The sequence below is a fragment of the Setaria italica genome, chromosome IX (genome assembly GCF_000263155.2).
Source record: "Setaria italica strain Yugu1 chromosome IX, Setaria_italica_v2.0, whole genome shotgun sequence".
Classification (NCBI taxonomy): Eukaryota; Viridiplantae; Streptophyta; class Magnoliopsida; order Poales; family Poaceae; genus Setaria; species Setaria italica.
This window is the reverse complement of record NC_028458.1, coordinates 12,001,560-12,026,625: the sequence shown is the minus strand read 5'-3', so window position 1 is coordinate 12,026,625 and position 25,066 is coordinate 12,001,560. Positions and strand designations below refer to the sequence as shown.

At 46.7% G+C, this 25,066-nt stretch overlaps 3 protein-coding genes across 3 annotated transcripts; 1 reads left to right on the top strand and 2 right to left on the bottom strand.

Moving 5' to 3' along the window:
* Positions 1–1,291: 1,291 nt before the first annotated feature.
* LOC101776190 (protein DEK) lies at positions 1,292–8,132 on the bottom strand. The gene is made up of 12 exons (XM_004982422.4): positions 7,957–8,132; positions 6,680–7,552; positions 6,571–6,604; positions 5,040–5,116; positions 4,286–4,345; positions 4,097–4,207; positions 3,934–4,011; positions 3,725–3,805; positions 3,120–3,495; positions 2,644–2,753; positions 1,919–1,949; positions 1,292–1,843 (listed from the first exon to the last, which is right to left on the bottom strand). Exons 2-12 carry the CDS (start codon positions 7,499–7,501, stop codon positions 1,680–1,682), a joined length of 1,944 nt encoding a protein of 647 aa, XP_004982479.1. The 5' UTR covers positions 7,502–7,552; positions 7,957–8,132; the 3' UTR covers positions 1,292–1,679.
* An 896-nt stretch (positions 8,133–9,028) lies between these two features.
* Positions 9,029–11,796, bottom strand: LOC101775515 (isoaspartyl peptidase/L-asparaginase 1). Its single transcript, XM_004982420.4, has 4 exons — positions 11,463–11,796; positions 11,100–11,333; positions 10,169–10,255; positions 9,029–9,841 (listed from the first exon to the last, which is right to left on the bottom strand). Exons 1-4 carry the CDS (start codon positions 11,622–11,624, stop codon positions 9,326–9,328), a joined length of 999 nt encoding a protein of 332 aa, XP_004982477.1. The 5' UTR covers positions 11,625–11,796; the 3' UTR covers positions 9,029–9,325.
* A 7,148-nt stretch (positions 11,797–18,944) lies between these two features.
* LOC111258431 (scarecrow-like protein 9) lies at positions 18,945–21,220 on the top strand. Its single transcript, XM_022829670.1, has one exon. The coding sequence runs from the start codon at positions 18,945–18,947 to the stop codon at positions 21,126–21,128; it is 2,184 nt and encodes a 727-aa protein (XP_022685405.1). The 3' UTR covers positions 21,129–21,220.
* Positions 21,221–25,066: the final 3,846 nt, after the last annotated feature.

The following is a 25,066-nucleotide window of genomic DNA, read 5'->3' as shown; positions in this document are numbered from 1 at the left end:
TCGGATGAAGATAAACTTTATATCAAAGTGAGTTCTAAAACTTTGTAGTTGATAACTTTTTTATTTCAGATTGTTTAATAGTAAAAAAAATCCTCATAACCTCATGAAAGAAACACATTCTACCAACTCAGTGATTCATCCCTACTTAAGCCGTGGCCCCTTTTCTCGGCGCCAACCCCCCGCTCCTGTTGGGGCGCGGTGGCCGGCGGCACGCAGGAGCGCGCGGCTCCCTCTCCTCCCGTCCGTCGGCGCGCCCTGCTTCCACGCCCTCACCAACGACGAGGCGGTCACGGTGTTCGTGCAGGAAGGCGCCCTCACCAACGACGCGGCACGCGGGTTCGACGTCCTGGAGCTGGCGGTGCAGGCGCTGCCTAGCGGCGACCACGCGGCGTCCTGGGTGGAGCTCGACGGCGGCTTGGACGGGCGCGTGCTCTTCCTCGCGCGATGCTCCTCCAGGGCGTTCGAGGCGTCGCAGTTCGCCGGCTTCCAGAAGGGCGTCTACTTCTTGGACGACACAGGCTTCGTGGAGGCGCGGCAGTCGGCGGCACAGGCTCCCCGGCGGGGTGCGGCGGCCGGCAGCATACGGCTCCCTGGCGGCGGCCGGCGGCGAGGTTCCACGCGAGGCCAGCTGCCAGCGAGGGCGCGCTGGAGCGCCCGCGAGGCGGCCGGCGAGGCGGTGCACGGGACCGGCGGGCAGCGGCACGCCCGCTGGCAAATTTTTCTTTTTTATTTTTTAATCAATTTCCAGGGGCGAGCCACCCCTTGTCTGCTCCGGAAATGGAAATGGTTCGCAGGAACGAACACAAGGCTTTTTTTTTTAAATCGTCCCTGGAAATGGTTTGCAGGTTGGCAGGGGCGGGTAAGGAAATCTTTGCAGAGGTGGACACCTTACCCGGCTATTACTGCAAACAGCTATTAGTTAATAAAAGCGGTCCTGCAAATGGTGTTTCAACCACTCCTGAAAATCCTGAAAACCGTTTTTAGCAGTGTACATAAATGCATGTTTCGGCAAATTTGTAAGCAAGAATCACGTTTAACAATCGAGCCTCATTTGGCACGCGGGTATTTTACAGGCTTTTGCATAAACTTTACTGAATTTTGCAAGAACTTCACATGAATCAGCTCGACTTCGACACGGGCCAAGGAGCAGGCCTCAAATGCTCAGCCTTGGCCCCCCTCTCCGTGCAATAGAGCTGTGCTCAGGCAGAGCAACGGGGCATATCAGAAGTTAGCAAGGCGACGTAACACAACACCACAAACACTACCAACAGAACACTGGCTGCACAGAGAATGCTTAACACAAATAAACCTTTGATAAAAAAAGAACTCACAGCAACAATGGCAATTACAACCTAACACGCCCGTCCATGTGTTATTTAAACCTATCGCGAACTATTTCAGTACATGCTCTGCCACAGCAAATGCAGAGTTTCAGACACCATTTGCAAATCTAGAGACACAAAAGTTACCTAGGAGTACCTCTCCTATCAGTCAGCTACAAGGTGTGGGGAGTGCTCAGGGCTCCCTACACATCATGTCTTTAACATACACAATCAAAGGCTGGGTTCTCAAGTTGGCGGCTATAATTAACATAGGATGCCTGTACAAGGCAAGGCATACATGTTAAGTACAGGATAATTAACAGCAGGTACTACAGCTACTGGGGGTTCCAGGAATCTTCATGCCTCGACCTCCTTCACTTGAGGCTGCTGCTGTTTCTTCTCGGCATCTTCACTCGCGTCCTCATCCTCACCTGCCTCCTCCGACATCTTGGTTAGCTCATCTTGGATCATAACTTTGATGGCTTCTTTCTTTGGAGTCAGATCCATTTTGTAGTGGTTGTCTACACGATGAAGTTTGTTAGAGCTTCTAGCATCAGTGACTCGAATTACAGCAAAAAGAAAGTTTAGAAACGTACCAAGCTTCTTAAGAATGTCACTGAAAGTTGCCTGCAAAATCAGGTTCCAAAGCATGTCAGGTCTTAACAAGACACTTTGATAACAACACAACATGTGTTTGATAAAAACAACAGCAAAGCCTTTTAAACGGAAATGGAAAAGTTGGGGGAAAATAAGGGCAACTCCAGCAGCTGAAATAAAAGGGTAAAGCGGGAGAATAATTGAGAAAGTACTTCTGCGAACTTTTCTGGAACACCAAATGTAAATTAGGAGAAAATGCTACATCGGTCATAACAAAACAGTCTCTTATCATAGAATATAAGTATGAACTTTATCACCAATTGCCGATGTATTCATAGCCAAACTTTAAATCTTGAACGTGAATGTATACTTTTCGGAAAAGGGACATCAACATACTGGATTCCAGAACAGATGTACCAAAGGACTTTCATGTAAGAAAATATTCTTGACAGCAACTAGGGTGCCATAGTTCTATCAACATTGTAGATATTTTTTTAATAAACTATAAAGTTGAAAAACTAATGGTCAATAGCCGTAACATTTTCTAGTCGTCCTCGCAATTAGTCATCCTAGTCAGTACTGAGGCAACTAGGTAAAACCCTGATTAGTCGGACTTATCGCCCGATTAATCCTCTGATCAGGGCCTGATCAGTGCCATGGCAACTAGGTTTGATTAGACGATCGTATAACACTTTTTCTGTCCTCTACATTAAAAGATACTCACCGTGTTGAAGTCAACTTTTTTGAGGATAGCAGTAATGGTCTTCCTCAATTCATCCTTGCTGGGAAGATCCACTCCGGCTGATTCTCCTTTACCCTTTGTCACCTTTTTACCTAGATGAATTACAATGTCAACATTTTTAGGACAAGTTAATAAATAACCTATGCCTGATTTATATTAAAGTGAAATACATTTCTTGATCATGTCACAAGCAGAACAATAATCATATGCAGTGCAATGCAATTATCACATGATAGTCTATACACTCTCAGTCCATGTGAAAATAAAAAAATGGCAAATAATAAAACCATACTAGTATTTACTAATTCGCCAGGAAAGGAAATAAAGACAGGAGGACGATTTGGCCTTGACATGTCCAGAAATGATGATCCAGTGGAGCAATATGAACTAGAGTGGAACTTTCCAAATATCAATGGATAGGGAGCATTCTGGGATGTTTATGACAGTCACAAACTTACCTGATGACTTTGTTTCTTTGATATCCTTTTCATCCTTTACTGTAGTTTTCTTCTTCCTAGAAAAGACCTTTGCACTGTCATTGGGGCTTTCTTTTTCCTCAGAAATCTTGGATGATGGCTTTTTTACTGGACTTTTACTGATTGTCTTTGAAGGACCTGTTTTATGGCCACTTGCTCTGTCTGTCTTCTTTTTGCCTGAAGATTCTTTTACTTCTGAGAACTTCCTTGCCTTTTCTTTCCCAGAGTCATAGTCATCTTCTTGTTCGTCTGCCTCACTGTCAGACTTCATGGATTCATCACCATCCTCATCTTCATCAGTATCATACTTAAGGGCTTTCTTCCTCCTTTTATCTGAAGTGGAGTCATCGCCAAATTTCTGCAGCAATAACCAGCAATGAGAATGGTAGTAATAAAATGATGAAAGCAGGATGACCACTTGACCATGTGCTGTGTTAACATAACAAATCATTGGTTTGTACATGCATAAACTCAGATTAGGATTAAAATAACCATTAAGGACAGCTACATATTATTTTAAATCATATTCAAAGCTTTTGATTAGACTTGTAGTAGACACAATGTGTAAGATAATTTTGGCACCATACCTTCCTCGAACTACTAGGTGTGCCTTCAGGAGTCTTACTTGCACTTTTACCTCCTCTCTTGCGTTTCCTAGAATTTGATCCCTGGCAAGTGGGGAAGGATAAAGAACAGAGAGAATGATTTTGTAAGTTGTAGATTCCCATAAATTCTGATTTCAATCATTAAACATCAGCAACAGTACCAAGCACAGTGTAGGAATTCCAGTTCTCACCTGGTCATCAGACAGCCCAGAATCAGCTGCAGAGTGAGGTTCAGCAATGAAGTCCAACAGCTTTGACACGAGATCTTCCTATATGAGTTATCTCAAACTATATTAGAATCATGCATCAAATTACCCGAAATGTAATTCCAAGAACAAGGCATGAAAATGAAACCTTTCTAATGTTCGATTTTGGAACAGGAATAGCAAGGATCCAACAGAGGTCCAACAGCATGTCTTTCACACATTTGTCAAGCTTTTCCTTTGCCTTGGCCCTCTGCTTTTCCTACAAACAAGAAACTCTCCAAATTAATCAAATTGAATCAGCTGATGGCTATTTAAAATTTTGAGAAAAGAAGCTTACATCACTCTCATGCCAAACAAATCCAGAGAACTGGAGTATGTGCACTTTAAAATCAGGAAGCTGAAACATAAGAGTTAACAGAACAGTTAGAACTTAGCGTTCATATTATTCAAGAATAGTGTCACACTTTTGGAGTTGTTTAAAGTAAGCAAATGGAAGAATACAGCAGCATACTTCACTTTGATCCAAGCCAACAACTACTCATTTTAAATTAATAGGGCTGAAAGTCCATGAAATGGACCAATCCATTGTACAAAATGAAAGGCAAATAATCAGTGAAACTAGCCTCTCGACGTAAAACCTTAGTTTTGCTACTTATAGATAATCCTGCCATACAGGCACGCTATGACCCGTACACACTTTAGTAAAATTCACTTTAGCAAGCATCTGCAAATTGAAACAGCATGCTAATCAGTTAGGGTGCTGTATTATTATTATTATTATTGGAGTTTTTAGTTTGTTTACTTCTTTGTTTCCAGAACAGTATATGTACATGACTGAAAGGGTTAACACTTAACACAAATACACAGCCAGTGGTGACGTGGGTAAACTCTTAAATGTGCTTCCTTGTGCTTAAACCTACTGGAGGGACTAGCACTTATTAGGAAATTCAGTGTGGCAGTCTCCATACAGCTGGCCTTGATAAGCCTTGATAGTTTGATACAACCAAGTGCTTGGGTAATACATAATAGATAAATTTTACATCAGGTAGAGGTAGATCCAAAGGAGCATTCTACTACGTCAAAGATTTTACCTTGCCTTTCCTGCCAAAAAGAATATTATGAAGAAATTTAAGATCACCAGGTTTCTTCCTCCCTATTCTGTGTGCCACTGTTCATAAGTTTCAAAAGAAAAGGCAAATCAGGGAAAGAGAACATTAGAAAACTACAGAAATTTCAGAGACTTAAGCATTTGGTGAAACCCTAAAAAGAGAACAAATGTTTGTTCTAATCAAAGACATTGTGAACATAAGAGCAATGCATAAAGAGAGATAAAAGTGAAATCATAGTAGTCAATTAGCTTGAAATCAACATATTTATCTCTTGGATAAGCCAATAATAATGCAGCAATGCTAGAAGATAAACTATTCATAATAATGATGGGGACGAGGAAAAGAAAGTACGTAAAATGGAAAATGAATGCACCAATGTCAATGAAAAAGAAAGGAAAGAAAATGCTTAATACATATCATTTTTCATGTACTCAAAATAATGGAATACATGGTAGCAAGATGTAACTATAACAGTCATTCAATACTGTGTATAGTCCAAATTGCTGCTTCCCACATAAATTTCAGCAGTAAGGATCAGAAAATACAAATGAAATCTAGTGCTCATCTAAGGTAATGAAAAAACAAAAGCGAAATTACTATGTGATATACCTATAAGATAATAGGCTCACAAATTTTTTGGCCTTGTCTTACTACTGGTGGACACATATTTAGAGCAGATACCAGAGTACGCAAAAGATATGCAACATAGCACCTATATAGGAGCTTCAATGATGGTTCTGTGCTAACGTGAATATGGGGATACCGTATGGCTTAGTGGTAGAGCATTTTTGTGGTTGAGGTCGGTTCCAAGTCCCCAACCTCCTAAAACTGAAGATGCACAGTAACATGGACCCCAGGACTCTACAGTTCTGCTGCGATCTAACTTGGTTATTGCCTTACACCTCAATTTAAAGCCAACAGCAGATTACCAGATAAACACCCCAACCTACTTTATTCATATAACTTCTTTCTGGCAAGAGGTCATCTGATTAATTATCCAAAATAAAGAATCATACGAGATGCTATAAACAATTTCTATTACAGAAGCTAGTGGAATTGAATATAAACTTTTGAAAGTGCTGGGGTAATATTGGAAGTATGCTTTATGTTGGTTATTAAATATGTCAATAACATAATCACAATAGCAAATAAATTTAAGAAAGATAGGCACATCATACAAGAGAAACAAACAAAAGTTCTATGATTCAACTGACAGATCACAAGGTTCTGTTCTCCAGTTAGACCACAAGGTTCTATTTTTTTCTTTATAGTGCATAATCAAAATAGAAGATGGCCAAAACACAGGGAAAACAATTACAGTTCCACTCGTACCTACAAACAACCAAGTTTCAAAACATTTTCTATCAAGAATTCAAAAATCAGTAAAACAAAACACATCATGTGTAACTTGAAAGAATCTCTTTCCCATAGTAAAGAACGGCAGGGATGGACTGCTATGTAGCTTAACAGACAGTAGAAGCAAACAGTGCTGAGAATGGCAAGGGGCACATACCAGTTGGTATATCCTTCAGAGGAGTCCCACGTCCCTGCGATTAAAAAAAATCAACAATTACATGCGGAAACAAAAAAAAATTGGGACAAAATGGATGCAAGCAGCGAACCTTCTCAACAACGAAATTTCTGTTGGGTTCCTTCTCAATCACCTCAACCAACCTCTCCACTGTTTTCCTCTCACGTTGAGGGCGATCAATACCATATGGGCTCGGGGTCTCCAGCAAACTTTTGGCTTCCCTGGATTTGGACCCATCCTGTTTCTTATCCTTTCCCTGGTTTCTATCCCTGGCACTCCTTGCTTTCTTGTTCTTCGGAGTCTCCTTATTCTCTTCCACCTTATCAGCTTCATCTTTCTTATCAGCAGAGTCCTTTTCTTCTCCTTCCTCTTCCTGTTGCTTCCCATTAGCACCATCTTTCTCTTCCTTTGCATCTTCCTGTTGCTTATTCTCTTCTGTTTCTTTTACTTCTTTTTCCTCTTGCTCTGCAGAACCCTCTTTCTCTTGCTCCTTCGATTCATCCACCTTATCCACATTTGTGTTGTCAACATTATCTTCCTTCTCTTCTTTATCTTTGACCTCCGCATTTCCTGCCTCAGCCTCAGTCATCTTTGTATCCTCGCCTTCTTCTGTCCTGGCACTGGTATCTTCCTTGGCATCTGCATCCATTGTGACATCCTCAGAATCCACCTGCTTTGCTGCAGCTGCATCACCATCACCTTCCTTTGCATCCTCAGCCTCTGCCATCTTGACATCTCCATCCGACGCACCCTCGGTGCCATTTTCTGAGCCTTTGTTCTGTTCTTCAGCATCCTTATTCGCTACTGCAGGCTCCTTGCTCTTGCCAGCTTCTACCTTGTTGGCTGTATCCGTGCTATCAGGAGCAGTAACATCAGCAGCTGCTGCGCCATTTGCGACGGCCTTCTCCTCCATTGCAGGTGCTGGGTCGGCCTCAGGCAACCAAGCCGACCCTTATTGCTCTACCTGCAGAGAAGTGGTAACCCTAGTAAGGAAACACGAGGTACAGGATCTGAAAGGGAATTCAAAACCAACAGAAAAGGAATTGACTGCATACTGCCTTCCGCGTCCAAACCCTAGCAATTCGGACCAAAATTGCCGAATTCGGGCGCCACCAAACAAACCCCAGCCTCGCCCGCAAACCAGAGATGCTCCGGAGCTCACAGAACCGCGCTCCGCAGCTACACTCTACCCGAGCGGCGAAGCGACGCCTCCCGTCCCAAAACCCTAGAAACCCCAAGCCCAGCTCCCGCGACCGCTCTCACGGCGCGCGCCCACCCCGACAACAACACCCCCCGACCCGGAGCAGCGAGCAATCTCAAGCGAGAGAGAAGAACAAGACGTGATTTTTTTCTAGCTCCTGCTCTCACCTGGAGCTGGTGGGGGGGCGAGAAGCAACGGTCCGCTGGTGTGCTCGCGGAAGTGGAGTCGCGTCGCCCGCCTGCCGCCTCGCCTTCCCCGTTCTCCTCCTCCTCCTCCCCTCGCGAGAGAGAGAGCGAGAGCGAGACAGGGACAGGGAGAATTTTCGCGTGTTTTTTTTCCTCTCCCAGGGATTTTTAATTTATTTTATTGCTGGGGGCGTTTATCAGGAGCAGTGGTTGCGTCGCTGGGATCGGGACCGGACCCCAGCCCGGAGTCCAATCCGCTTTATTCGCCCGCGCGCGCTGGACGGCGTGGGGCCCCGCTGGCGCGAGAGGAGGCCGCCACGTGGGGCCGGGCGCGCGGCGACGCTGGCTGCGGGCCCCGCGCGCGTCCTCTGGCCGTTCGTGGGCGCTCTGGGCGTGCCTCCCCGGCGGGCTGGTGCTGCTCTTCTTGCCGTGGACCGTGGTGCCGTGCGTGGGCCGTGGCCGTGGCCGCGGGCCCACGAGCGTCGCTTTCCGATTCGAAATCCGGTACTTGGCTGCCGTTGAAACCAGAGGGCGCGCAGCAAAGTTCAAGGACCTCAAATCAATCAGAAAGAAATCAAAGCAAAGCTGTAAGTTGTGGGTTTTCTTACTTTTCAAAAAAAAAAGTTATGGGTTTTCTGTTTTCCCCCCATAATGGTAACAACGAGATCGGCGTGCATGTTATACAGTTCTGGTCTCAGGGATGGGGGAGCTCTCCCTAGCATCTAAGCAAGACGTGGGTCTCTTTTTCCCAGTAGAATTTCAAGATGAGCTCCAGAAACTTGTTACCAATTACCCGTACGCTTCTTAAACTGCTTAATGTTGCTTGTTACTTCCATCGCATTGAAGAGATGAGGCCTGACGTGTAGGGCTCATCCGAGTCAGCAAGGTGACATGGTGGGTGCATCCAACATGGCATCAAAACCGCTTAAATCCAATCAAAATAGGGGTTGAAGGGGTGCGGTGGCTAATTAAACACGGTTTACACAGTTGAGTGGCTAAAAGTTTCCTAATTTTCGAGTTCGATGGTCGAAACCAAACTGAGGCTCTAGTTCAATGGCCAAAAACAAACTTTTTCCTCAACTTAATCCCACTTTGGGCCTTTTCTGGGAGGCCTTGAAATCTCGGTTCTAAAATATTACATAAAACAGTATATGACAGAACACATTTTTAAAACAAACAAATTCTGTTGCACTTACCAATCTTGCGTTATAAAGCCGAAACCAAAATGTTTTTCTTCCACAACACTACTGAACTACGAAACTAACCGAGAGGAACAAGTTCTTAGCCAGCCAAGTGACAACCAAACGCGAATGCAGTAACAGAGAACCGAAACCACGCAGCTCTCACAGGCTCACAGCGCGACGCTGACGCTCTCCATCGGCGCGTCAGCGTCCGTCCAGATGCCGACCTCTTCGTGCCCGGCCTCGGTGGCGCACGCCCTGAACATGGCGGTGGTGTTGTGCGCCATGCACACCTCCCCGGTGCGGGACACGGCGACCAGGCCCACGGCGCCGCGGGGCGCCCCCGCCACGACGCGCGCCGCGGCGTCGCGCAGCCGCAGGCCGCGGTGCTCCATCAGCGCCGCGACGTCGCGCGCCACCGTGTGCCGCATGATCTCCTCGCCTTTACCCGTGGCGGAGACCGCGCACAGGGCGTTGGCGTACGTGCCGGCGCCCACCACGGGGGTGTCCCCGATCCGGCCGGCCATCTTGTTCACCAGCCCGCCCGTGGACGTCGCCGTCGCGAGGTTGCCCGCGGCGTCGACGGCCACGCACCCCACCGTGCCCGTCTGGCTGTTGTCGTCGGCTGGGGCCGGGGTGTCTTGGGGTGCCTGCTGCGACCCTTTCATTGGCTGGGTGTAATCAATCTGAGACGCAGGAGAGAAAATGAAAAGGAGAAGGATCAGCTGAAAAAACAACTCTTGAATATGAGCATGCGATATTTCTGATTTAAACAATGGCTAAATCAAAATCTCTTATACATGTCAAAGCAAACAGGATTCTGACATATCTGCTGAACATTCAAACTTGAAAATTGTACAAATTATTGAATGGGCCATAGATTTTGTCAGAGTCATGGACACAATATGAAACGTGAATCAATCTCAACAGGCCAAGAGGATACCGAATCGTGATAAGGTACCGAGTGTGCCACGCCTAAACTGAACAAGGGGACAGGAAAGTTTTGATGGTACCTGGACCCTGTTGGCCTCTTTGGCTTGTCTCAGTCGCTCGATGTTCTGCTCCGTGATAAAGTGGCTTGGATCCTTGGTCTCCACCCCCTGACGAGTGATAGGTGACCACCAACCAATCGAATGAGAAGCGTGTAGTATGTAAACTAGTATCTCTTGATCTGAAAGCTAAGGTAGGCAGAGCAGATCCTGAAGATATTCAGCTAGACTGACATGTATCATAAAAAAGTATATTGGTAATTTCGATCGATCAGTTTCGAATTGTATTGGTGTCGTTCAATCTGAAAGCAAAGTTTAGCCTTTTTTTTTTATTTTGTTTCGTTTTCTTCCATGAATTCTGAATGCAGTGCACCAAAGAAAATGAACTTGATGGTGGTTGCCAGTTGTCAGGCACTGTAGTAAAAAACTACAGGAGATACCGAGCAGTATGTAGCTAGGATCTACTGACCACTCCGTACTTTTTTTTTGATAAATATCTACTGACGACTCGATTGACAAAGTTCAATCTGAAAGCAAAGTTCAATCTGAAAGCAAAGTTCAACCTTTTTTATTTTGTTTCGTTTTCGTACGTATTATAATCGTGCCCTTCAATCTGCTCGTATTGGTGTAGCACAAAAGGTATCTTCAGAATTTTGATTGACGTGCATAAGTCAAGAGAATGGTCAGGTCGCATTGTATTGGTGTCGTTCAATCCGGAAGCAAAGCCCCTGAATTCTGAATGCAGTGCACGGAGGAAAATGAACTTGATGATGGCTGTCACTTGTCAGGCAGCAAAAAACTATAGAGGACACCGAGTACTATGTGGCTATAGGATCTAGTGATCTACTGAGTACCCGCTATGAAGGAGAAGTTCGGGAAGAATTGAACATGATTGATGATGAGCACGGACGACATCACGATTGATGAGCCATGCAGGGCGACGACGTACACGTACCTGTTCCCTGGCGAAGGCCTCGGCGCCGTCGAATGCGAGGTAGATGTGCGGCGTCTTCTCCATGACGAGCCTGGCGAGCGAGACGGCGTTGGCGACGGTGGAGAGGCCCGCGACGGCGCCGCAGCGCAGGGTGGCGCCCTCCATGACGCACGCCTCCATCTCGACGGTGCCGTCGGCGGTGAGCACGGAGCCCCTGCCGGCGTTGAAGTGCGGGCAGTCCTCCAGCTCCCGCACCTGCACGCACGCCACACCATCATCAGGCGCTCGGTCGGTCGGGTCTCGGGTCGGATCGGCTCGGCTCGAGCATGATGAGCAGGCGGCACGGCCGGGGCCGGGGAAGAGCAAAGGGAACGAAGGACGTACGACGAGCTCGACGACGTCGAGCGCCGCGCGGCCGTCGCGGAGCGCGGCGGCGCCGAGGTCGAGGCAGCGGCGGAGCGCGGCGAGGCGGGGCTCCCTGGTCTCCGGCGGCAGCGTGCGCGGGACGTCCCCGGCGCCGCCGTGCAGCGCCAGCGCCCACCCCATGTCGCCGGCTGGGCTACCCGGGCGCGCACCTGCTCGATCTCCTCCCTCTCACCCGACGGTCACCTGCTCGTATCGTATGCGTGCACTGCAGCTGCAGCTGCAGCTGCAGCCGGCCTGGCCAGGACGGCAACAGCAAACACCGCGAGGCACACGGGTGCGCAACGGAATGGGGGGAAACAGACAAGCGAATAAGGAGCGCAGTCCGCACGTCACACGTCAGGCTCGGCGATGGCAGCCGTTGGTTGGCAGCCGTCCCATCCCACTTTGTCTCCCATCTAAACACACCCACTGCACCTCCTCGTGACGTACGGGGAAAAGCGATGGCGAGATGCCGAGATCGCATCGTCGTCACCCACACCGTTGAGTCCGTGAGACCGTGACGCCCGAGGTCGAACCAGCCCACTCCTAATTTGGCCCACATCCGTACCTGGCGCAGGCCTCCCATCCTATTCGGAGCCCACGATTTTTTCCAAGGAGTTACTATTGGAAAAACACATGCCCAAACTCCTAATTGGAAACCTTGAGATTTCATTATTGGCAAGCTAAGGAAACTAGATAGTAGATCTCAATTTTATGGTTGAGCATGAATATTTAGAGGGGAGGGTTTCTTCTACCGTTCACATTCCGCATGCACACCTCCCCGCGGCGCGTCACGGCGCGACCAGCCCCACGGCGCCGCCGCCACGACCCGCGCCGCGGCGTCGCGCAGCGGCAGGCCTCCGCCGTGCTCCACCAGCGCCGCAACGTCGCGCGCCACGGTGCGGCGGATGATCTCCTCGCCCTGCCCCGTGGCGGACACCGCGTTGGCGTAGGTCCCGGCGCCCACCAGGGGCGTGTCGCCGATGCGGCCGGGCATCTTGTTCACCAGCCCGCCCGTTGACGTCGCCGACGCACCCCACCGTGCCGGTCTGGCTGTTGTCGTCGGTCGGGGGTTGGGCTTGCTGGGTGGCCTGGCCGGTCGTCGGCTGGGTGTAATCGATCTGAGAAGGAAGCAATGGAATTGGATTTCTTCAGAGTGATGTGAAGGTTTCATATCTCTCTTTCCCGCGCAAAACTGATGAACAGAGGGAAGACTGTACCTTCACCCTGTTGGCTTGTTTCGCCTGCCTCAGTCTCTCGATGTTGTGCTCCGTGAAGAATTTGGGGGTGTTTGGATACACCCCCCTAAACTTTACCTGTCACATCGAATATTGGATACTAATTAGAGTATTAAATATAATCTAATTATAAAACTAATTGTACAGATGGAGTCTAATTCGCGAGACGAATCTATTAAGCCTAATTAGTTCATGATTTGACAAAGTGGTGCTACAGCAAACATTTGCTAATGATGGATTAATTAGGCTTAATAGATTCATCTCGCGAATTAGTAAGGGGTTTTACAGTTAGTTTTATAATTAGCTCATGTTTAGTCCTTCTAATTAGTGTCCGAACATCCGATACAACGGCCCCGAAGTGGCGAAGGCCTCGTGCGGCCGGGTGGGGCCGAGATGTGGTACACGTGCGTAACGCGCGCACGCAAGAAAACCAAATTATCTCACGCAAATCGCCTCGTTGGCAGCGCCACCACAACCAACCTCGAGCACTAACCAGAAGAAGGTTGTTGTTAATGTGTTGACCTACTAAATGATGCGTGGGGTCAACTTATATATGCCTTTGCATTTGAGGAGGCTGACGATGATGGGGTGGAAGGATCGGACAAATTAACTGATCAGGGTTAAGGCCTTAAGGGGTAGTACAGTATATATGCGTCACTATGCACCACCTTGGAAGTTGGAACTTTGACTCTTTATTTCCACAAATCCTAATCCACGTGAATGGGGGAGGCCAGGATACATGCTCTATACTCATCAGGGGATCGGAAATTAAACGTACGGTTTCACCTGTCAGAAAACTGCATTGTGAAAGTGGAAAGGCTTGTAGTAAACCGCAAGACACGATTTGTGCAAGGTGTAGTAGGCTGCTTCCAAAGTGCTAACTTCCCTTGGAACATGCATGATTTATCCTGCACCCACTCACTGCTCACGTACTAATTAATACTCCCTCCGTTTTAAATTGTAGGTTGTTTTGGCTTTTCTAAGTTCATAGATGTTTGTATGCATCTAGACGTAAGGAGACAAAATACATGTAGAGCATTTTTTCAGCCCCCGCGTCGTCATCCTGGGGCGCCTCGGGTGGCGCCCCACCCTCTGCAGCCGCCACCCCTCACGGCCCCCTTTCCACCTCGCCGCCGCCGGAGCAGGGCACAGGAAGCCCACGTGCTTGCTAGGAAGGCGGCGGCGGGGCTCCTACCGTCGGCCCAGGGCGCTTCCGCCCCAGGTCAACGATGCGGCGGTGGCGGCTATGGAGGCGACGGCGGCGGCCCAAGGCGACAGATTCGGCATCCTGGGGACTGGCGTCCCCGGGGCCGGATCTACATGGAGCGGCTGCCGACGGGGTGTGGGGGGCTTGGCAACTTTAGCAAGGAAGGTGGCACTCCGGCAGCTCGACGGGGGCGGCGGGCGTCCTGTGCACGCGTGTGTCGGTGTGTTGGCCGGCGTCAGAGTGGCGTGGCGGTTGAGGACGTCGCGCGCGGGGGCCACGGCCGACGAGGAGGCAGCCCGGTGGCTGCATGCGTCGGCGTGTTGCGGCAGTTGAGGACGTCGCGCGCGGTGGGCCACGGACGGTGAGGAGGCAGCCCGGTGGCTTAGGCGGTGCAGGCAGTGACCGCATGGATGCGGTGGCGCTTTTGGCTAGGGGGTCCACGGCGTGAGCTGCGATGCCCCGAGGTGAAGTCCGGGCGACGCATGTGATGGTGTGGCGGCACGGTGATGCGACGCCCCGAGGAGATGCCCCGACGACGCGCGTGATGGTGAGGCAGTGCGACGGTGGCTGCATGCGAGGAGCAGAGGTCGAGTGGTAGTGCATCTGGGCGGCGAGCGCAGCAGAGGTGGAGGTACGGCGGCGTGGCGCCGCCACGGATGGGCTGCCGTGATCGTGGTCCGGGAGTGTCGAGCCGTGAGTGTGCAACGAGGGGTTGGGATGCTCCGGGCGAAAGCCCTCGCCGGCGTTCTTGCTGGTGGAGATGAGGGCGGCGCCCTAGGACGTCGTTTTCCCAGTTGGGTGCGTCATGTTGGAGCTACAACCCTGCTGCACGGGGTTCTCTGGGTGAAAACCCTGTCCAGGTCCTGAACGAGTGACGGTGGCGCCATTGGCGTCGTGCCCTCCTTGGAGGCGTCCTCTCTAGAGACCCAACTCGATTTGTTGTATTGCTAGTCCATTGGTCATGGGCGGCCGCACCCGGTGGTGGCCGTTCCGCCGCGTGGCAAGTTGGACGGGTGTTCTCGAGCCCACGTGGAGGCGATCGCAGTTATGGTGGTGGCCAGGGGTTATCGCATGGTTGTCGGATTTGGCTGCTTGCAGCGAACCGCGGCGGCTGGCGTTGCTTGGCAACGGTCAGTGCGGTGTGGGACTGCGTCGGAGGATGACGCTTGTGGCAACGGCATTGTGGGACGACTAGGCTTGCAGCGGACCGCGGCGGGTTGCTCAACTTGGCTGGACTATCTGGTGCGATACATCGTCGGAAGACGGCGCAAGTGACTTCTTTGGCTTGCTGGCATGGCAGTGGAGGCTATGTGCGCGAGTGAAGCAACGAGGCGAAGTTGATCTGCGGTGGCGGCTTGGCTGATTGATGGAGATCTTGGGGAGCGGGGCAACAATGCTCACCACCCTAATGGCAATAGAAACGGATCCGTGATGTGGAGTACTGTGGCAGGCGTGGCGAGGCTCCCCCCGCATGGTGTTTCTTCAAGGCGACGAGAGCGAGGTGGAGTCCAACGGCGGATGTGGTGAGGCCCTCGCACGTTGTGTTATCGTGGTGGTGACTGCGAGACAGCTTGCGAGAGGTCCGGATTTGGTGGTATCACTCTGTCAGGTGGAGTGTGGTGTTGCAGCGGCACTACGGCAAAGGGTCCCGCATGGCGATGCCCTTCTCTGTGCGGTATGGTCTACTTCTATCGGTTCCCTGTAGATGTAGGGTTACGCCTGAAGGTTTCGACGACTACATGAGCTTGAATATTGGTGGGTGCCATGGTAAGGCTTCGGTTCTGCTGCCATTGTCGGGCGGAGTAAAATCCACTTGAGATGAGTTGAGTTCGACGCGTGTTGATGCCCCAATCCAACCGGCCTATGTGTTGTTAAGTTGAGTGTGATGGCGTGGTGCGGCATGTGTTGATAATCCAATCCAACATGCTGGTGTTTGTGTTATTTTTTCATTTGTTGTTTTGGCCCAGTCAGGGCTTCATCTTCTTTTTAATATAATCAGCAACTCTCCTGATTCGTTAAAAAAATGCATCTAAACATACACTATATAGGTACAAGCATTTATATCTTATAATTTGGAACGGAGGAAGTAATTGTTGGCAGCCGGACGGGAGTAATACGAGGCTCGAAGCTGAAACAACTTTCCATAGTTGCCTTTTCTAGCAGCATCAGCGTCCGACACAACACGCACGCACGCACGCACCGTGACCGAGTGCTCTTAAAGTGATAATATTCTTAAGCAAGCGATAAGAGGCCGTGCACGTGGGTGGATAAGTGTCGTATGTGTGCGTGAAGACACAACAAGACTGCATGCACGGTCGGAGCTTCAGTGGGCAGAATCCTTTTTATTTCAACACTATCATATATATACATTATTTACAAAATTATTTCACGAATCAGAGTAATAGGAAAATATTATTTACGAAACATCTTCAGCCGCGTACGAAAATGAGTATTTTTGTATACTAGGCACACACGAAATCATATACGGAGAAGAATTACAGTTTTCATTCATTGAACCAACAAAACTCAACTTTCGGCAGACAAAAGTTGAGTTTTTATCATGTGAATCCAATCTGTCCATTCGGAGCGTATTCATGTTAGGCCTAGTGGGGCCACTCATGTTTACCTTTTTAATATATTTTAGGCCTCATTCATTGTAGCCACACGACTAAGAGGCCCATATTTACCTTTTTAATATATTTTAGGCCTCATTCACTGTAGCCACACGACTAAGAGGATGTTTGGATGCGAGGTGCTAAATTTTAGGAGGATCCATCGGATGTTCGGACGCTAATTAGGAAGACTAAACATGAGCTAATTATAAAACTAACTGCAGATCCCCTATACTAATTCGCGAGACGAATCTATTAAGCCTAATTAATCCATCATCAGCAAATGGTTACTGTAGCACCACATTATCAAATCATGCACTAATTAGGCTTAATAGATTCGTCTCACGAATTAGACTCCATCTGTGCAATTAGTTTTGTAATTAGACTATATTTAATACTCTAATTAGTATTCAAACATCCGATGTGACAGGTACTAAAGTTTAGGAGGATGTATCCATGCACCCTCTAACTAGGTTCTTATTGGATTTTTGAGCTAGATCTACCCCATTTGAGTGAGAAATCTCGTCCACGGAATTAACGTCCATCCACTATCCAATAGCCAAGAATGCTATTTTGGTCCCAAGTTGGACAAAAACCATCTAGTAGATGGTGCTATACTTTTATAATTGTTTCATTTCGAGGAATACTTTCGCAAGTAACATATGTAATAGTATTATTTCTTTAAAAAATAAGGTTATACAAACCACAAGATTAGTGCAAGATACACCATATCATTTTATAAGGCACATATGTATTTTAAGATTTAAACTCGGAAGCCTTTAGACAAGAATTAGCGTGCTGTGAGTTAGGTTCCATTAGTTTCAATAGTATTTTTTCTCTATAACTAATATACTACACGAGGAACTTACGATCATAATTTAGTTTTTAAGACCGCATGCCGTGAGTTTTGTACTTATACCACGTCCAATATTTACAAATGGAGGGAATAGCTTGCCCAAAGCGACTCCTTGTCTCGTACATACCTGATTCAAAATGCACCACCTGACATTCTACTATTTTGTTCAAAGTCAAATTTACTTTCATCAGAGAAGATAGGGAATATTTCGTTGGCAGCCTGACTGCAACTCCGAGGCTCAAAGCTGGAAGAGCTCCCCGGCAGCGATGATATCTGCCGTAGCTGCCTGTCTAGCAACATCTGAAACGACGCCTCATCTCTAGAGCTCGTCTTGTCCCTAGCTCACGTGCAGGGAACACGATGACGAATTCAACCGTAGCTCTCAACGTTTGAACCTCGTCAGGCTCGCTCACCACTGGGCAACTCATACTCTCGTACTGCAAGCTGACATTGACTCGCTCTCGCTTCCCTCGGCACAGCTGAGTGACTGAGTCATGCTAGCTGATACTGCAGGCCAAAGACAACGCGAGAGCCCGTAAGACAGTTGCATCGTTCATCGTTGTTTTCTTTGTGCTCACGCCTCAGTTTGCCATTCCATCTGGGTCGGTCTTCACGTCCGGGTGTCCTCCAGGCCTGCGAATTCCATCGTGCGTGTTATACCTGCAGGAACACAATGGTAAGACTCTCTTATCTTCAGTCCATTCCTTGATCAAATCAATGTCAAATTCGTGCCTTTGATTTTAGTTGCATATAGCATTTTCAATCAATTTACTAATTTATGTGCATCTGTAAGGGAATAACTGATGTAAGAATCAGTGATTGAGATGGTTATTGGGAAATATTTTTTTTTCCTTGACAAGTAGATGCTTCATGATCTGATAGAGTAATAACATGAAGGGTGACATCTTAGTTCGTTACCATCCTAAATGTTCTCTCGTGATAATATCCAGTATAGCGATACAACCTATTGGTTGCCTCCAATAAAGCTTATCTTTGGGATTTAAACTTAAGCCTAACAGTTTAGTGCTTGTGCAAAACATCAGAAAACTGTTTTCACGGATAGGTAGTTCATTTGGTCTTTTCATGTTATTGGGATGATATTTTCTTCTTGTAAAGTATGGCCAGCAAGGTAAGGAAAGCTGTCATGCGTTTTTCATGAAGATTTGCTTTAACTTTCAAGAAATTATGTTACAAGTTCATGCACTCTACAGCTTTGTTCAATCCACTCCTTAGCAAGTCTATTCTCTTCAGCCTAGTTTTTGTTGTTCAATTGGGCATTTCATACTCTTAAAAAACATGAAATCAAACTGCTTTGACTACTTGGAGAATAGTACTCTATTATATACATGTATCATATATAACCAATGCAATCTAGTGCATGTTTTCAGAATTTCTCTTTCAAGAGAATATTAAGGAAACATAGTATCCACTATTATATTTATAATTCATAAAAGACTCTGTTTGTTATTTAATTTTACATATTAGCATTGTTTACAGGGGAGTTGCAAGGAACCCTATGACTTTTTGCTGTGACCAAGCACTCCACCAATGGAGTTCAACGGCAAATCTAGTTCTAACTTTGAGGATTTCCCAAGCAGCATTTCGAGTACTTCTGGGTGCTATGCCCTGTCTCAGAAATCCGTTGATCCAGCCGATGAGTCTAATGATTTGGAGTTATTTTTGCACCCACCAAGCTTCATGAATTATTATCCTCCTGTTTCAAGTACCTTTAACGATCATGGTCATATTACACTGAACAACTCCTATCCAAGTAAAATATATGGTCCCCAATGCTGTGAGGTCAGTAGCAATGCGGCACTAGATTGGTATGGAACCAGTGTGGCAGGTTCTTCTAAGAGCAGTTGGATCAACTCAGATATAACCCTCAACTACATAAACAAGCTGTTGATGCAGGAGGACAGTGATGGCAGGGTAAAATTACATCACGGAGAGAATGCCCTTAGAGATGTGGAAGAGCCTTTCTATAAACTTCTTGGACAAAATAGTTCAGCTTATCCTCTATTACCGCTACGTAGCTGTGATTATCCGAATAACCTCGATGGCTGCATCGACAAGTCTTGGCAGTCATGCAGTAGCTGCTCTGTTGCTATTGACTCAAGTAATAATCATTCTAACCACAACCTGCAAGCCTTTGAAGCTCCATGGAGTTTGTCTGACATTGTCAAAGAGACAAATCATCTCACTCAAGGTACAAACAACATGGAGCATGGTTTGAACATTGATGGCCTTTCCATTGCTGAAAAGCGTAGCCGAGATAATAAATCACTTCAGGTGAATGTCGCAAACACAAGCATGAATGCATCATTTGAGGTTCAATGTCAAAACTATCCACGCACAGAAGGTTTTTATTTGTTAGAAGGAAGGAGTAGCAAGCAGTTGGCCATTTCATTCAGCAGGCCAACCCGAGATGAGATGTTTGACAGGGTTCTACTCTTCTCTGAGCATAAGCCAACAGATGAAGGTATTGTTTTGCGAGAAATGATGACAAGCAAATCAACCAGAAATTCACAGAATGATCAAGAAAGAACATCAGCTCGGCGGAGGACAAGAGGTAAGAAGCAAGAAAAGAAAGAGGTTGTGGATCTGAGAACCCTTCTTATCCACTGTGCACAAGCAGTATCTGTGAATAATCACACCTTAGCAAGTGCCATACTGAACATCATAAGGAAAAACTGCTCTATAAGTGGGGATGATACCCAGAGGCTAGCATCTTGCCTAGCGGACTGCCTTGAGGCACGGTTAGCTGGAACTGGGTGCCAGCTGTATCAGAAGTTGGTCACTAAATGCAGAAATGCTGTGGGCATTTTAAAGGTATTCCAGTTATGTCCTTTCCAGATGGCACCAAATTATTTCTCAAATAAGACAATCCTTGATGTCTCAAAGGGAAAGCCAAAGGTGCACATCATCGATTTTGGCATTTGCTATGGTTTTCAGTGGCCATCATTGTTTGAGCAACTCGCAAAGAGGGAAAATGGACCTCCTAAGGTTCGGATCACAGGTATTGAGCTACCCCAGCCAGGATTTCGACCAGATCAAATGAATACAAACACGGGACACCTATTAGCTGAGTATGCTAGCATGTTCAGTGTGCCTTTTGAATATCACGGAATAACATCAAAATGGGAAACCATCCGCATAGAAGATTTCCACATTGAGGAAGATGATGTGCTGATAGTCAACTGTCTATTCCGAATGAAGAATCTCGGTGATGAGACAGTATCCATTAACAGTGCCAGGAATAGAGTGCTCAATACCATTAGAATGATGAAGCCAAAAGTTTTTGTTCATGGAGTCGTTAATGGATCATACAGCACCCCCTTCTTTTTAACACGTTTTAAAGAACTCATGTACCACTACTCTGCATTGTTTGATATCCTTGATAAAATTGTCCCACGAGATAATGAGTCAAGAATGATCATAGAGAGGGATATCTATCTGTGTACGATTCTCAATGTCATTGCGTGTGAAGGATCAGATAGGATTGAGAGACCAGAGAGTTTTAAGAAATGGAAGTCACGAAACCTGAAGGCTGGCCTTGAGCAGCTCCCATTAAATCCAGACATTGTGAAAGAGACAAGAGACATAGTGGGACAATATCACAAAGATTATGTTGTCGGCGAAGATGATCAATGGCTACTTCTGGGATGGAAGGGAAGGATACTGAAAGCAATATCCACATGGAAACCTAACGAGTCATACGATGGCGACTAAGGCCTAATAAGCTTGCTAGTGTTGCACAACAAAAGCAGAGGTTTGAGAATTATATGTGTCAATGTTCTGAACTTGTGATGTACTCATATATGTTTTCTATTGTGTGCTGGTAATGCATTGCAATTGGTTGACTAGCTCGCCTCAATGGGCTTCCAGAGTACAAAACATGGCATAGGCAATGCTGTCCTGTTAAACATTTGCATTTACTGTGCGAGCATATCATTTCTTACTTACAGAGCCAACTAGTCCGGTGGCCTTCCTGTGATATATTTTATGGAATTTGCATTACACTTCACATTTTGATCTTCTAGCATAAATTATAGTTAAACCTTTGTTCTATATATTGTCCAAGCATGTTCTCTTTCTATGGAAGTAAAAGAAAAAAAAGGAACGAGTGGAGAATGGAATGGGCAAGTTAATGCTGAATTACTGATCCTCATGGTTGAAACTTGAAAGTAATTCTTTCGGAGCAACAGGAGGGTTTACCGCCTACTGATAGTATATTCACCAGTTAAAAAGTTATTAGCAGTATAACAACAGCAAGGCACAGCCATGCCCGCCGAGCCAAGCAAGGAAGAAGCGAAGGTGGCGTGGAAGTACCTGGCGAAGTCCGGAACAACCGCTTCTTCTCCTTAGTTTGGCGTACGGGTCAGGCATTGCATCGAACAGCGCGTCCTCGACCTACCTCCCCAGCAGAGCGAGCCCCCGAGAAGAATCGCGCAGCATCGGCTCTGATCTCGACGGAACCTACCGCGAAGAAGTTTAGGGTCGCCACTCGCCAGGCCAGAGGACCGGAGTGCAGAGGTGACTCCATGTTTAAATTTCTCGCAGGGAGAAGAGAAAACTGCAATTTCGCCATCCTCAAAAAAGTGAGCTTCGTTCAAATGCCATCCCGCAAATGGATTTCGCCATATTATCATTATGAAACGAAAACGATACCCACACGCTAGAATGCCTTTTCTTGCTTTTGTAATTGGTTTTCTGATTTCTCCCTTCTTTTGCCATGTGAGCTGACTGTTATGCCCCTGGCTGAGAGGATAAGGCTCACCCTACTTCCCGCGCCGCCGCCGTCTTTGCTTGGCCCGCACAGCCATGCCCACCAGCACACCGCACGGCCGCGCAGCAACACGTGCGTGCCGCACGTCGTCGGGTAGGCGAAGGTCACGACAAGGGGGGTTTGCTGCACTTCCGTAAGCCTGATTGTTTGCAAGGACAGTGGGTGGGGTGGCTGGCTGTAGGCCCATCGGTCCAGGACATTTCCAATCCATATTCCAAAATTTACTCAAAGTTGCATTTCATGAAAAAAAAGCCGAGATTATACAAACAAGTGAGCTGGCAAAAGGGAAGGACTGTACAAGATCAATTTTATGGTTACACACATTATAACATAATGAGGTATAATTAAAGTATGATGCGGAGACCCCACTGGGTCAAATAGTGTCTTGCATTTTGAGATGGAGGAAGTTTGTTGATGAGGACATCACCTGCTTGGATACAACCATATTAGCAACTTTTGATTTAAAGGTGAAACGATTCTTTGTCATGATTGTATTTGATATATTTGATGAATTGATACTGCACCATGACGTGTGTTCATTGTCATTTTCAGAAATACATACGTGGATCAAAAAGAGTGTTAAACACACATGTAAGGCATGGAGAATCAAAAAAGTTGATTGGGGACCAAGTCTAAATATTCCCAACATCCTACATTAGGCCACCACATCACTTTTGGCCTAAGGAAAGAAAGAGATCAAATCCAACACGTCTCAGAGTTGGATTCGGACTGTAGAATAGCACCAAGTTGTGACGGTTACCACGGTCGCATACGAACTCGGATTGGAGCGTTCAAGTACTTCGTGGAATCCTTATGAAGTCTATTTTCATATGGATTTGGACTCATGTCCATATCTATTCTGAGACGTCCGCAATGACCAAATTACTACCGAGAGATTTTTTCTGTTCAAGGTGCTGCGTTGCTTTATTTTAGCCCAATGGGCTGTGTATCAAGTTGGATCTATCAAGGACACGTCCTAAGCTTGGAGCACGACTCCAACACCCTTGTGGTTATCCTCCCATGTACTTATACCCCTTAGCCACCACTAGGAACGCTCCGGTTTTGTTTAGATGTAAGTTTAGCCATTGCTACTTCCTTGTAGACGCGTGTGTCAACTAGACCATCCGTTCTACTTGATTCAGAACCCCAACTTTATAATTTCAGATTGGTTTTTATCTCTATATTTGCAATTGAGTTGCTTTGTTCTTGCTTGTTCCTCGATTGGTTGCGGAATTACCCTAGTGGTTTGGTTGATCGTGCTCTATAAGATCGCGATAACCATTGGAGGTGGTGTATCGGTTGCTAAGGTAGAATTTGTCGAAATTTTTCTTTTTTTTCTTAGCATCCTTGGATGGTTGTAGTCGGGCCGTAAACGTCATCTCCATCCCCAAATCGAATTATCCCTCTTCTCTCATCGAAAGATGATGATTCAATCTAACAAGTTCACATCATTCGTTGAGAGTGTAGTACATGAAAGAAGCAACAGCGGGTCGTGTTGCTATAGTTTGCTTGAATCGTAGGACGATCATCCTCTTCTTTTCGACGTAATCAAATGCCGGCTTACATATATACCAAATCCAACATACAAGGACGAACATGACATCTTGTATTTACCATAAGCGCAGGATGGAAGATGACGAGCGTCAAACATGTAAGATTTGAAGAAGAGACTAACACAAATTTGCAGAGACAGGCCAACTCCAACTCGCCGCCAGCTTGGTGCTCTCTCTTCTCCGGTCTCTCAGACTCTCAACCTCAGCTATATCCGGTGCATTGCATGGCAGTGAACTGTGTAGGAGTGAAATCTTTTGAATTCACAGATATTAGGCATACACTATATCCACGTAATAATACCTATAGACTAAAAAAAACTAAAAACGACCTACAATTTGGAACGGATGATTATTATTACTAGTAAATAATTAGAGGAAATGACAGTGTGTTCCAGGTATCGCCGGCAACCTGACTGCAAATCAGATGTTCTGGAACAGACCTCAGCAAGCAGCTACATCGAAAAGGACGCCCCTTCTCCAAAGCTTGTTCTGTCCTTAGCTTTCTTCAGGGAAAACGATGACAGATTCAACAGCAGCTATCAACGCTAGAACCTCGTCGGACTCGCCCGTGAGCAACTCATGCTGCAAGATGACATTGACTTGCTCTCGCTTTCCTCGGGCATATGAGTAATCGCCAGCCGGATCGCAGGCCAGCAGTGCCCAAGCCAGGCCATATAAGAGGAGTTGCCTCGTGGTGGTTTTCCTTGTGCTCACGGCTCCGTTCGCCATTCATCTCATCATCCAGTTCAGCCTTCGCATCTGGAACACCAGGCCTGCTAGTTCCATAGTGTGTGAAACCATCCCTGCAGGAAATAAAAACAATGGTAAGACCCTCTTACCCTCTGCTCATTCCTTAATCAGCTCCATGTCAAATGCCATCGACCAATGTATGTGCATGCCTAATTGCATAACTGAAGAAACGAAGAATCAATGATTGAGATGCTTGCTGCAAAACATGATCTAACATAGTAATAACATGAAAGGTGACACCTTAGTTTGTTGATGTCATAAGCATTCTTCCCATGCATGGTAATCTCCGTCTCCGGCAGAGAGATCTGCCGAACTAGCGCCCTCTGAGGCTATTTTTGGTATTTATACTTGAGCCCCCGTAGGTAAACATCTTTGCAAAGTGTGTGTGTGTAATATGACAACAGCGAGATGATTCATTACATAACCAAGGTCCATTCTCCACCTATTTTTTGTGGTTGAATTGGACATTTCATACTCTACGGAAATTTGAATATTTGCTATGGTTACTCGCAGATTAATGGCTCTACATGAATAACTCATAACTTTTTCCTACACAGTGCATGTTTTCAGAAGTTCTC

Excerpts from the sequence above, each read along its gene's own strand:
- LOC101776190 (XM_004982422.4), bottom strand. The coding sequence starts at position 7,501 with ATGGAGGAGAAGGCCGTCGCAAATGGCGCAGCAGCTGCTGATGTTACT. Across the intron at positions 6,605-6,679 it reads GAAATTTCGTTGTTGAGAAG|GGACGTGGGACTCCTCTGAA; the intron begins GTTCGCTGCTTG and ends TTTTAATCGCAG. Across the intron at positions 2,754-3,119 it reads CAAAGAAACAAAGTCATCAG|GTAAAAAGGTGACAAAGGGT; the intron begins GTAAGTTTGTGA and ends TAATTCATCTAG.
- LOC101775515 (XM_004982420.4), bottom strand. The coding sequence starts at position 11,624 with ATGGGGTGGGCGCTGGCGCTGCACGGCGGCGCCGGGGACGTCCCGCGC. Across the intron at positions 11,334-11,462 it reads TCGACGTCGTCGAGCTCGTC|GTGCGGGAGCTGGAGGACTG; the intron begins GTACGTCCTTCG and ends GCGTGCGTGCAG. Across the intron at positions 9,842-10,168 it reads AAGAGGCCAACAGGGTCCAG|ATTGATTACACCCAGCCAAT; the intron begins GTACCATCAAAA and ends CCTGCGTCTCAG.
- LOC111258431 (XM_022829670.1), top strand. The coding sequence starts at position 18,945 with ATGGAGTTCAACGGCAAATCTAGTTCTAACTTTGAGGATTTCCCAAGC.